Here is a 12,688-nt window from a genome sequence, read left to right on the forward strand (position 1 = left end):
TTTTGAAAAATCTTGCAGCATCCAAATCCTTTTTTATACTCAGCCTTTGCTTTGCTTCCTATAGCAACAAGCAGGAGAATCTCGACCTGAATTTCCAAAAGCAAAGCAGGAAATACTGGGCTTCAGGGGACAAATTTTTGAGAAAGCAGATTTCAATGCAAAAAATCTGGAAGCGCATGCCTGCATGCTTCCAGATGTATTTATCTTCTACACAAAATATCTGTAAAAGCCATCTTCTACAGTCTTTATGCAAACAATAATTATGAACGTTTTTGCTTTTTTTTTAAAGTCTTAACAAGATTTTTTTAAAGATAATTAACCTACTAAACTTCCATTGCCTTGTCTATAGCACTTGCTTCCTATATCCACCTTTCTCATCCACTTGTCTTCCAATACCCTCAGTGGAAAACCAGATCGATTTACATTTCTCCTGTACGTACCCATCATGATGTTATGATAACCTCACTAGAAAAACACACTCATTTACATTTCTTCTGTATTTAACCATCACGATGTTATGCTCAAATTGTTACCCATAGTGAATCAAACAAGATTTATAAGAAAAAGAAAAAATACACAGAATGATAGTGAGGAATGTTTTTGCCAGTAGTAATTAGCCATCAATTCAATGTTGCTTAGTCATGGGTATTTTGCATCCTTCCTCTTGGTTTAGATTCCTGCTTTCTTGTTTTCTCTTCTCCTTACGTGACAGCCAGTCATTTTAACACAGTAAATTCACAATAGAACCTCTGCATATTATCACAGACAAAAAGCCACCAAAGAGAGGCTGTAACAGAAGAAGGCTCTGCTCAGGAGAAGCATGTTTAAAAAATACAAATCACAAATAAAAGAGTAAAGTATACAAAGGCATCTCATCCCCTAAAAGGGTTACAGAAAGGGGTTCATGATTAGACACCTGTTAAGCAGAAAGGGAGAATCCCTGACTGACAGGTGTTGTACTCAGAGCAAAGGCTCCACAGTCAAGCTTTTCCGTCTCTACAGTAGATGAGTCCAACGCCCAAGTGTCTCCAAACTGCTCATGTTTTGTAAGCATTAATTAATGCTTCATTAAGCATGTACTTCCCAACTTCCTTGCCTAGCTGTAATCCAAGTTTTTCCAACTTGTTTAAAATTTTTATTTGCTTTCTTCTTTTTGGTTATCAAGATCTGCACATTTATGTGGCATAAGGTAACACACTAGCAGCCATTTGACATTTTCCTCAAGGACATGCTCCTTTTTCAATTTGCCAGTTTTCAATGGCTGCAGGTCTCAGGAGAAGCCTTCTTTTAGTGAGAGCTAAGCTAGAACTGAAAAGTATTTTTCTGATTTAGAAATAAAAAATAAAGGAGAGAAGAGGAACCAAACGAAACTCCTCTTCAGTTTTAAGATGCAGTTTCAATAGATCAAAGTATGAAGTGGCACTGCCTTGAGACAGCAAGAAACTAAGTTCTAAGAGCTTGAAAATCTGCAGTTCTGTGAACTAATTCAAACCTTGAGATTCAACAGGCAAATTTAGCCTGAGATTTCACTATAGCTGGAGACATTTTGTACACTCTCTTTTTCACACTCCTTTTCTTGTTCTCTCTTCTCTCCTTGTCTGTCAATTACTAGTGGAATCTCAGAGTGCTGCTGGTGGTTTTCCTCCAGATCCATGACAGGCACCTGATGAAGGGTATAATGTATGTTATGATAAATATTGTTAACTCTGGATGCCTTGGGGCTTGGAGGGATCTTGTAAACTTAGTGAAAATTTCCAGGTAGAGTATGACAAGTTCAAGATGGTTGGCAAAGCTTCATTAAGCCTGTAACTCCTCCGGAGTAGCTAAAGAAACACCTCTGCAAAAGGAATATTGAGAAAGGGTAACCCAGCTTCCAGGGGGTGGAAGCTCCTATCAAACGGAAGGGAGGAAGGACACAGCATGGCAGAAGAGACGTTTAGCTTGCTTTGACTAGGCCATTGGAATCACCACTAGAATTAAAGTTCTTCCTGTCTAAGAAAATAACTGCTAGCAATGTATTAAACACAAAATATATATTTTTTTTTCCTAACTAGAAAGCTATCCAGCTCATGAACATCAGGTTTTGTTTTGCATTCTCAACAGGAACAAACCTGAAAATCTCACAGAAAAAAATGCTCAGATGAAAATTGGGTCCAAAATCCAACAAACCACAAAATGCAAATCTCCCCTGCCTTGCTGGACCTATATTTTTTCAAAGTTTAAAGTCTTTTCAGTGAATGTGTTCTGAATTAAAATTTGTAAAAAAAAGTGTTTTCACATGATTTCAGGTTTCATTGGAAAGGCTCTTTACAGATCCATGTGCTGTTTTGTAGACAAAACTGTTGCAGATGATAACTGATAATGCTGCATACTCCTAAATCAAAGCCTAGGCAACCTATTGAGTACTTACACATATGGTAAGATTCTACACTTCAGTAATTATACCCAAGTAGTGGACCAAAAACAAACAAAAGAAGGAATAACTAGCATAGACCACAATTATTTCATTTACTAGTTCTGCCCTGCCATCTTCATGTATACCTTGTGCTGCAAAAAATGGGGTCCACATGTTCAATAAAAGAAACTACTGGTTGTAGACAACAGTTTCCTGACCTCCCCAATAACTGCGGTTCTGCTTAGGAGGTAACTTATGAGATGAACATGATGGCTATCATCCTTTAGTTGCATCATCATGAATCCAAAAGGTCATCCAACCCAAGAGCCCACTTAAAAAAGAATTTTCTCTGGAGAGTCTTGCTGAAAAACATGTATGAAAAGGCTGTGTTAAAGACATATTCCCTAACTTCCTAAGACAGAGAAGAAGATACAAATGGACACCCGGACATTTGTTTTACTTTTCCACAGAACAAGCAGTTGACTTGAACAGCCCTCCTTTTTATTCATGGAATGGGAGACACAGTCTTAGATAGTGGAAATCACAGATTTATTTTTGCTGACCTCTGCAATTTTTTTTGGTTGAAACTCAGCATTTGTAAACAAGGAAAGGAAGGAGATAAAAAACTGAAGCGTTATTGAAGAGGGGGTGTTTCTGTACTTTACAATACCTGGGACTGGTTATGATACTGCCTCTGTTTTTCCTCTTTCTCCCTTCCTTTGTCACAACTGTCACAGATGTCTCTGGCTGCATGAGGCTCCTACTGTGTGCCAAGAAGCTTTTGTTTGGTTTGCTTTTTAAAGTAGAGAACAGTCAGTCTGTTCTTCTTTCTGTGGCACATCATCAACAATATTACAAAGAACACGAGGGGGACACTGAAGCCAATTCCTGCTTTTCAGCACAAAGCACGTGGCTCGTGTTTTATTTTATGGAGGTTTTCTAGAGAGTGTTTTCAGGTAATTAGGAAAGTAAAGAACTGTTATCATTTTTACCTAGTTATTCTGATGCCTCACATTTGAAAACATAAACAACAGTAAGGCAGTATAATGCATAAGCACAAAAGCATACAGAAAATAACCACAGAAAACAACTAAAATACCAAAAAGAACAGATACGTCTCAGAAGAACAATCTCCCATCTTAATGAAAACTCTTTAAAAAAAGCTTTACTGTGTTAAGTAAACATAGGCTAGTAGAGTATCTGCAAGTTTAACCAATCAAAAGCTAAAAGTAGTCCAATTAACATGTAAGTCCTGTCACTGTAAACTTGCCAAAAGTCCTCCTGCACATTATACAAGGAAGAAAAGTTAGGATGCATTCTTAAGATTCCTTATGCTTTACAAATCCACAGCTATGCTCAGCTGGGAAATGTTAAAAAAAAGGTTTGAATCCTTTTCAGAATAAAAGATTTCAAAATATGCTGTTTCTCCTATAAAGAACACACGTTGCCTTTTGTTTCTGTCTGTCTTAAAGAAGAATACAATAGTTGAGCAGAGCAGACATACTTTAAAGAACAGGATTGAGTTATTCAGGTCAAATTCTCCCTAAAATATATGTATGCATCTTCAATTATCTTCACATTTACAGCAGATGGTTGCAATCATCAGCTTATTTGCAGTGTATCTAATACCAACCCTTTTTAAAAACTTATTTAAGAAGCACCTGCTCTTGATGTCAAAATGAAACTTTCCTCTGCAGCTGCGAAGTACTCATTTAAAGAAGTCAGACTTTTATTATTTTTGGTGGCACTCGAAAGGTATGCTCACTCCATCAAAAGATCCTTTCATGTAGAAAGGGTAGCTGTAAAATGGTAGGCCTACTATCTTTAGAAATAGCTCAAAACAATATTTAATGATACAAGTTATTGATAGAGGCAGAAATGTTGCATTTATTTTGTTCAATAGGTTACTAAGGCACTCGAGGTATAGGAAATTGACTTGAATTACAAAAGAAAAAATTAAGATGAAAATTTGATTTTTTCTGAAATAAATTAGAATTACAACTGAAAATAAGCAAAATAGAACAGTGTATCTTTGCTTAGACTTAACTGAGCACACAGGGAAGCTGCACCCACTTACATAAAATAGGACTCTGATCCAATGTGCCAGTGCTAATATCGACTCTAACTACATTCCTCTACTCATGTTGCACTCAAACCCCAATGAATTCCTACTTACGTACTTCTCTTAATACAGAACAAAGGAAAGATGCTCCAGAGGCACAAAGTGAACTACAAAGTGATAACTGGCAGGGAGTATAATACAATGGATTAACTTCCCAACACAAACACTGGGGTATCTCAGTCCTTTCTTGCACTGGTGAGACACAACACCTTTCCCCCATCATGTGCTTATGTATAGTCTGGATCCCTCAGTATATCCTTATAATCCTCCTCATGCAGGCGTACAGCCGTCACAGACTCCGTTAAACCTTCTCCTGAAGGAGTTCTTTAGCTTCTAGTCACAAACCTGCCTGTGTCTATTCTCTGAACAGAACTACCAACTCTTACAAGTTATATCAAGAGGCTCTCTACATGTAACGAAAATCACATTTAAAAAAGCAGGATGGCTCTCAAACAGCTATACAACCATGATCCATGTATTGACTGCACTTAGTTCACATCTCATGAGGAAACATCTCATGAGAACTGTGATAAGCAGGATATAAGGGAGAATATGAGAAGGCAAACAAGATCAATATAAATATTGTATTTTTCTCCTAGCTGAGAAATATTTGATTATAAGTACTCCTTTTGTCCAGCTCACAAAACAAATATAACAGAGTTCAGATATGCTCTGACCGTTTTGAAACCTTCGTCCTAGAAAAATCAGTGGAGTTGGATAAAACCTGCATACCTTCTCTGATAATAAAGAAATAAAGAACTGTAAATAGTCATTATTTCAACTGAAGACCTTGAATGCATACTAGTAAAAGGACTTGTCCAAAAAGCAGTAACAACAATAAGCTTAGCAAAATGTGATGACAAGTTTCTATTTAGTGACCTAAAGCCTTCTTCCTTGTCAACATGAGGGAATTAAAGAATACTTAATTGACTGTAAGTTTTGCCAAGGATTTATCCTGCAAAGATCCACATATACAGCCCCTCTCCAAACAGGAAAGTTTATGAAAGTTCAAAAAGTGATCAGCAAAATTCATGAAGGAAAAATTTACTAAGAGCACTTGAGTCCAAAACACATTACCTCAGATTTGGTAAGGTCTAGTCACAAATTGTTGGTGAGCTGTGTTTTAGGGAATTTTTAATGTGTCAGAACATTTGCCCTATTCTTACCTCTTCCTGTGTATCTCTCTGGGCTATTGCTGGAGACAAGGTATGAGGTGAATTTGACTGCTAGAGCTATTGCATGTCTTCAGCCAGAGAGAGTTTTCCAACCACCTCAGATGCATTCTGATCCAGGTACACAGTCATAATCCCAAACAGACCTTTTTGCTCTCAACTAGGTCAGCCACGTGTTCAGGACATACAGAGAAACCCAAGCACTGAGACTTGAGACTCACCTGTGCATTCATGTTGTAGTCCTTTCCCATAGTATCCTTTTTCACAGATGCACTCAAACTGGCCAGTGTGAGTGCCACATTTACAGCTTGCCATGATGTCGCAGCAGTTTTCATTTGCCTCACAGAGATATGAACAATGTGATATATCTTCTTGGATATAGCTGCCAGAGGGCAGGTCTGAAATAGTATCAATTTATTAACAAAAAATCCAAACAAAAGTCCCCCCACAGCCTGACATTATGTCATTAATGAAATGTTTCTTAAAAACCCTAGGTTCCAGTTCTAAGCAGTAGTGATGGCAGCATGAAGCAGAGCCTTGCTACACTCAAATTGTAAAAAAAATTGGTGTTCTTATTCTGGAAAAAGGCTCACTGAAATCCATGGTGCAAGATTCTCAAGTTTTCCCACTCAGCTTCACCTGAGCCTAACACTGTCAGAATGCAGTCTCACTCCCAACAGAAGCTGCTGAGACAGGTCTTCCTGACTTTGGTGGATGCTGTCTTTGGCATCAGGAGAGCATTTGGACATGGCATGTATTACCAGTTGTCATACTAAAAAAAAAAAAATCTTTCCTTCAGCACATTCACACAGACCAATTAAACCTCACCTGGAACAAACAGAATGTCAGTAAAGCACACTACTTATGTAAAAGTAGCATGCTTTTCAAAATTAAATGTAGCAAATAAATGCTAATGGCTGGTCTGATGCATGTTCTAAGCCTCAATCAAGCAGCACTGGCTTACAAACTAAGATCTAGTCATGTGTTCTCACTTGCTAGTCTAAACTTACTCTATTTTTCAGGAAGAACTTTTTTTTTTAATATGGTGGATTAAAAAAGGATGAAAACACAATCCAAACTCTCTTTCCACCCCTTGCTCTTTCTAGTTTTACTGAATGTATAAGGCCATAAACATAACCCATATTTACTCTTATACACAGAGATCTAAATCAGTTCTGAACAGGCTAGCTCTAGTTGCTGTGTAAAATATCAACAGGTATTAAGGCTAGCCTTAAGGTGCGTACTAGGTGCCTCTTTTGGACAACCATGTATCTGACTACAAAGTTCATCTATTCAAGCAAAAGTTACACTGGCCCAAGACCATAGTCTGTTCTTGGGGGACAAAATGGTGAGCTGAATGGAGGTACGTATGTATATAGCAAGGAGGAGAATTTGGCTCACATTTTGTTGATGAAGAGTTAGTCAAACAAACAGTTTATCCTTTTACCTGAGGAATTAACACCTCTGCTAGAAAGTAAGAGGAAAAATAAAAAAAAAAGGAATCAACACTACATGAAACATAATTACAAGACAGTACTAGAGATCTTTCTATTCAGACTTCTCTGCTCTCTGTAGACTTCTGAGGTTAGTATATTAATACCTTCATGAAGAGCCCTGCGTGCCAGAGCTTCAAACTCAGTAAAACTGTGAAGAAGGTAACAGTGATCTTCTTTTGGATGGGATGCCATGTCATTCAGTTCTCTGATATTCCCCTGCCATATCCCGAAGGTGAAGATCTCCACTCCAAATTCACGTAAGGATGCTGCAATGGGTCTTGGGTCTCCCCCATTGGAATATCCATCAGTAATGAGAAATATCACCTTTGTGGCATTTCCACGGGCATGTTGTAATATTTGCTGGAAGAGAAAATGAAATTGCACACTTCAGCAAAGGGTTAGCAGTGGTTGACCTGTACAGTACTTCCTCCATGATGTGGCTCCTTTTATTTGAATTATACAGCTAGATCAAGTCCTTTCAAGACCACTCACTACAACTAAGATCAACCATCTGCAAGTAGATCCTGTGGTTAGACAAGGCCAAACACTGAGTCACACTTCAGATGGTCACAGTCTGCACAACCCCAGAAATCATGGCATGATCTGAAATGAGACATATTTCACACTGACTGATAAAAGTCACCCATGCGTCAGACAGCAATGATCCTGACCAGTGCTTGAGCAACTTCATTCAGACTTCAGTTTGAATAGGTAATACAAACATTAAAAATCTAGTGCAAGATCCATGGGACCAAAGTTCAGATGCTGCCAACTGTCTCAGTGTCATGGGAGTGACATGGATGCATATCAGCTACCAGTTTGGTCCATATTGCTTTTCCATTCAGCACATGAATGCCTTTCGGTTCCAAACTTGCTTGACCTTTCAGGGAGGTGAAAACTCACCAAACCCCACCAGAAAAGTGTGCTACAAATGTGCCGCAAATGGTGGCACATCTACTCTTATTATCATGGCTTTGAGTATGTAATTTACGGACAAAGCCTCTACAATTTGTAATGGGTAACTAAGAACAAAAAGTATTTTACTAGGGATTATTTTGCTCAAAAAAAATCCACAGATCTATTGGAGAAATTGTAGGGACTGACAGATCCATGAAAGGTGAAGAATCAGTCAAAACCACAGATATAAATGTTGAAAACAGCTCTCAATAAGGCATCTATGAGCAGTTAAAGCTTCCGCTGTCATTATCTGGCCACAGGCCCGGGAATTATTTATTTCCACATGTTCCTTCCCACTTTCCCTCTACCATTTCCTCATCTAAAAGGGGAAATCTACTGAACTTCTGGAAAACAAAACAGTGCCTGTGTCATTCTCTTCCGTATAAGGCAGATGGAAAAGAGCTATCTACCCAGTAAGCCCACAAGAAATGTAATAGTGTATGCATAGACAGAGAACATGCCACAGAGCGTGTACATACATGTGCATGGGTATGAAGGAAAAGGTAGTGAGATGGGAGAGATTCTGTCAGGAACAGTAGGCTTAAAGAAAAGCATCTCAGATACCTGATGTGCAATGCAAAATACAGCTGTGCCCAATGAGGTTTCATAAGCCTCCCTCTATAAAGGGAGGTTGAACAGGTTTTAGAAACAGATGAGAACATGCGATTAGTTAGAAAAAAGTTCCTACTCATTGCCATAGTAAATTATAAGTAAAAAGCAAAGAATTTGGGTGTATCTCCTATTAAACAAGCTTCAAAAGAGTGACCATGCATGGGGTGACTTGCTTTGCTAAATGTACCCTCAGCATGCCTCCTACAGTCAGCTACTGAATCTCCACCACCAGCACATCTGCACTAGAAAACTGGATCCTGGAAAAATAAGCAGTCCTCAAAACTGTAATTTTTTGCATGGAAAACAAATCCTGAAGCATGCCAACAATCATTACAGTTTCCCATGGCATCATGCATTCAAGGATTGAATGTCAAGTCAGAGACAATAGTTATGAAGTTTACCCAGCTAACCAGCTGAAGAAAAGAGAAACAAGTGACTAAAAGAACACGCAGTTTTCTTTATTGCTGGTAAACTGCTTGCTCCTAAGAGATCAAAATCCTTCTATCTGTATCTCCCACCATGGAGACTGCTTTTCTGTTGGTGATACATTTTTGTTTTTCTTGCAAGTCTGAGGCAACAAATACGTTCTAACATATTTTAATGTCATCTTATGTTTTGATCCACAAAATTAGAAGGCCCACGTCTGATTTACTGCTAGTCTTCTCCGAACAACATTTGGATTGTTGTTTTTTTAACCCCTGCATAGCTTTACCCATTTGTTCCTGTCGAATTGTGCTTTCCTCCCTTACAAGTTTGCCAAGATCACTTTAGCTTGTCTGTCATTGCCTCAAAAACTGCCCGTAGTCCCTTCCACCCTGCTGCTATCTACAGATCTAAGGATCATTCCTTCTAATACTTCACACAAAACATCTGTAACAATACTCAGTAGTGCCTGAGTGAGGACATGCCCCACAGATTCCTGCACATTTCATCCTTCCAGTCGGACAGTGTACTAGTGCTAGTTACTCTCCGAGTGTGTTTGTTCTTGGATGACAGGCAGAGCACCTGCAAAAATGTGATGTTAATGTGCTGTGGGCTAGAAACCAACCTATGAAGTTACCACTCTCATGACTGGCCACAGTCTGTCAGAGTGTGAGTAAACATGGGACCACCACCAATCTCCTCCTGGTGGCCAAGTGCTCTCTGCGGCCCTAAAGCAGGGGACTGTGAGGGACTGTGAACTTAAGTAGAAGGAATTAGATGCAGACTTACAACTTGGTAGCATGCAAATTACTACCACGTTTATTTCAATAATAGATTGTACCATACTACAATCAATACAACAGACCACATTTGACAGATCTTTGAATGATGCTCCAAAAATCATCTCATTGTATGACGAGTAGTAAATATATTTAAGCCACCCTTAACAAACACAAATTCCAAAAATGGAGGTGAACTATGGAGTTGAGTAGTTTCATTACAACATTTTGAAGTAAGACTTATAAAATAAAATTGTCTGGCTTTCAGCTCAATCAAAAGCTTACAAGTTAGGTCAGTCCAAGAACCTGCAAAGATTTTATAACCTTTCTCCCTAAGCCAGGCCACATTTCAGGACAATTTGATTTTGATTTGGCAATGCATTGATTTCAGGGAGATACTAACTGAAAACAAGCATACACACACCATAAATCAAAGCACAGACCATTGGCACTGTGTTCTGAAAGACTGCCAAGCAATGTGTTGCAGTTGGGCTTGATTTTATTACTACTTGAATGCAAAACCCAAAAGGAGTGAAATCAAATTCTCTTACAGACACAAATACCCTTCACAAACCAAACCTATTGTTCTTCATGTTGATTAAGTCAGAAGTGGAAAACCAGAATGAAATGAAAAACCAGAATGAATGGAAAACTAGAATTAAAAGAATCAGGAAGATAAAGACAAGGCAAAACACAATATGAAGACAAATAGTAGGAAAAAAGTACCTCATTCATTCAAAATGCATTCTGAAATGGATGCTCTAAGACAAGTGGCACTGCAGGCAGAGAGGGTAGTGCTATTTTGATTAACATACATAATTAACATATCTAGCATTAACTGGGCTATTTTAAAATAGAATGTAAGCAGCTTAAGCTTCCATCCAACTTCTTAAGTATTCAGGCTGAAATTTTCCACTCAGGATGTTTTTCTCAAGCTGTTTCAGTGAAAATGGCTTTTACTTTGAAGAACAAGATGAGGAAAAACATATGTTCCATCCATACTTATTTGTTTTTTGCAACTGTAGCATTTCTGAGCTTTGCAGAAGGAACTTTCAATCTGCAAATCACTTTTACAATAAAGGTGGAAAAATATGTCCCAAATATATGCAAGTTGTGGAACTTGTGTAACTGAGGAAGAAACCACAACTTGCACAGGGTTAGGAGACATAATGGAGATTGCCAGTGCAATTCTCTGAAGATCCCACCTGCACGCAGCTTGCTCTAGCAGAATATGATTTCAACTTGCAATTATGTGGTAACATGTACAGAAGGGGGAACAAAGCTTGATTTTGGCAGGACGCGGCCTTGCAATTTCAGTAATATCCTTTCAGCACTGTTTCCCTCTGTGCATAGCACAAAGCTGCACAAACTCTGCAGATTAAGGTAGTGGACAGCATTACACATTGCACTAGTTTTTCAGCAAGTGATACTCATAATAGGTAGCAATCAAACTTCCATGTTTTCCCTAAATACAGGTACATGTCTGCATGGCCAATGAACAAACTAGCTTAAGAGGCAGTAGACTAGCTAGGACAATGTGGATCTCAGAAACAACTATTTAATTTTGATTAGTAAATTAGCAGGGATCTCTGCTTTACAAAACTAGACTGCCACCAATGCCCTCTGAAACTACTGTGCAGAGCACACAAACCCTCTATGTCTTTCTGTGTGATCAAGAAAGGTTCCCTGGCTGTAGGCCCTGTGAACAACAGCTTACCAAGCCGTCTTAAAAAATGTGGGTCATTGGTTAGAGTGAGTGGGAAGCATAAGGAAAAGAGCATTTTTGAGGGGCAAATATCCCTTAGCTACATGACCCTGAGATATGGCAAGAAGCCAACAGCTTTTCAGTCCTCTGCATCTGAAAGGGCAACCTCCTCTTTGGGGCAGCACTTATGTCACACACAGACACAAACTGAGCTAACAGGTAAGAGAGCATGAAACCGTCTTCCTGCTACCTGACAGACTCCAGTGTTCAGGCACCAGTGGATCGAGCAGAGAAACAGACACATGAACAGACAGGATTGCTACATATTGCCCCTAGAAATCAAATGAAAACAAAGCCACTGAACAGGTTGGCCTGCACATCATGCAGCTGTAACTCTAGACACAGAATCCCTGCTGTATAACAGCAGAGGAAAAGAACAAGAGAAAGAAAGAAACATTCAACATTTCAGAGGGAAAAAAAAAGAAGGAACATAAGTCTATTTTTAAATCATCTGTATATGTCTGGTGGTCCAGTTAGTGTTTTGTTTCTTTCTGTGAAAGCACAGTGACATAAGGCACAGGCCACCATCCAAAGCTGCTGACAATCCAGGTAACAATCTGCATTGCTCTGCCTCTTCTCTCCAATATTTGCATGGCATTTCACATAATTTTTGTTTCCTTTAACCCTGACTCACATCCCTCTATTCTGAGACACCTCTCTCCTTCGCTCTCCAGAAAGTTGTTTTAAAAGCCGTTTTTTTCCCAATAGAAATTTCATATATTTTAAAATGTCTGTCCATGTAACCTCTAAACTTGTTAGCACACACAGAGGTGGTTCCATGTATTTAACCAGTCCCAAACAACTTCATGGACTGTATCTACATAAAGATGACTTTTTTTCATGACAAGGCTCTGCAGTCCTGTCATAAATTGCCAGGTTCTTCAATAAATAAAGCTTAAAAGCCCACTAAACAGGACTCGGAAGTTAAAAGGGTTCTGAGAACCTGTTTCTTTGATATGAATATCCA

General features: G+C 38.7%; 1 protein-coding gene across 1 annotated transcript in view; it reads right to left on the minus strand.

Annotated features, from left to right (window-relative positions):
• SVEP1 (sushi, von Willebrand factor type A, EGF and pentraxin domain containing 1) overlaps positions 1 to 12,688 on the minus strand; it is a 128,948-nt gene that overhangs the window by 102,204 nt on the left and 14,056 nt on the right. Inside the window, exons 2-3 of the mRNA XM_052775984.1 lie at positions 7,290 to 7,545; positions 5,911 to 6,087 (exon numbers count right to left, since the gene is read on the minus strand). Of these exons, the coding sequence (XP_052631944.1) occupies positions 5,911 to 6,087; positions 7,290 to 7,545 (433 nt within the window). The remainder of the gene's footprint in view (positions 1 to 5,910; positions 6,088 to 7,289; positions 7,546 to 12,688) is intronic.

Source organism: Harpia harpyja, chromosome Z, assembly GCF_026419915.1.
Source record: "Harpia harpyja isolate bHarHar1 chromosome Z, bHarHar1 primary haplotype, whole genome shotgun sequence".
NCBI classification, from domain to species: domain Eukaryota; kingdom Metazoa; phylum Chordata; class Aves; order Accipitriformes; family Accipitridae; genus Harpia; species Harpia harpyja.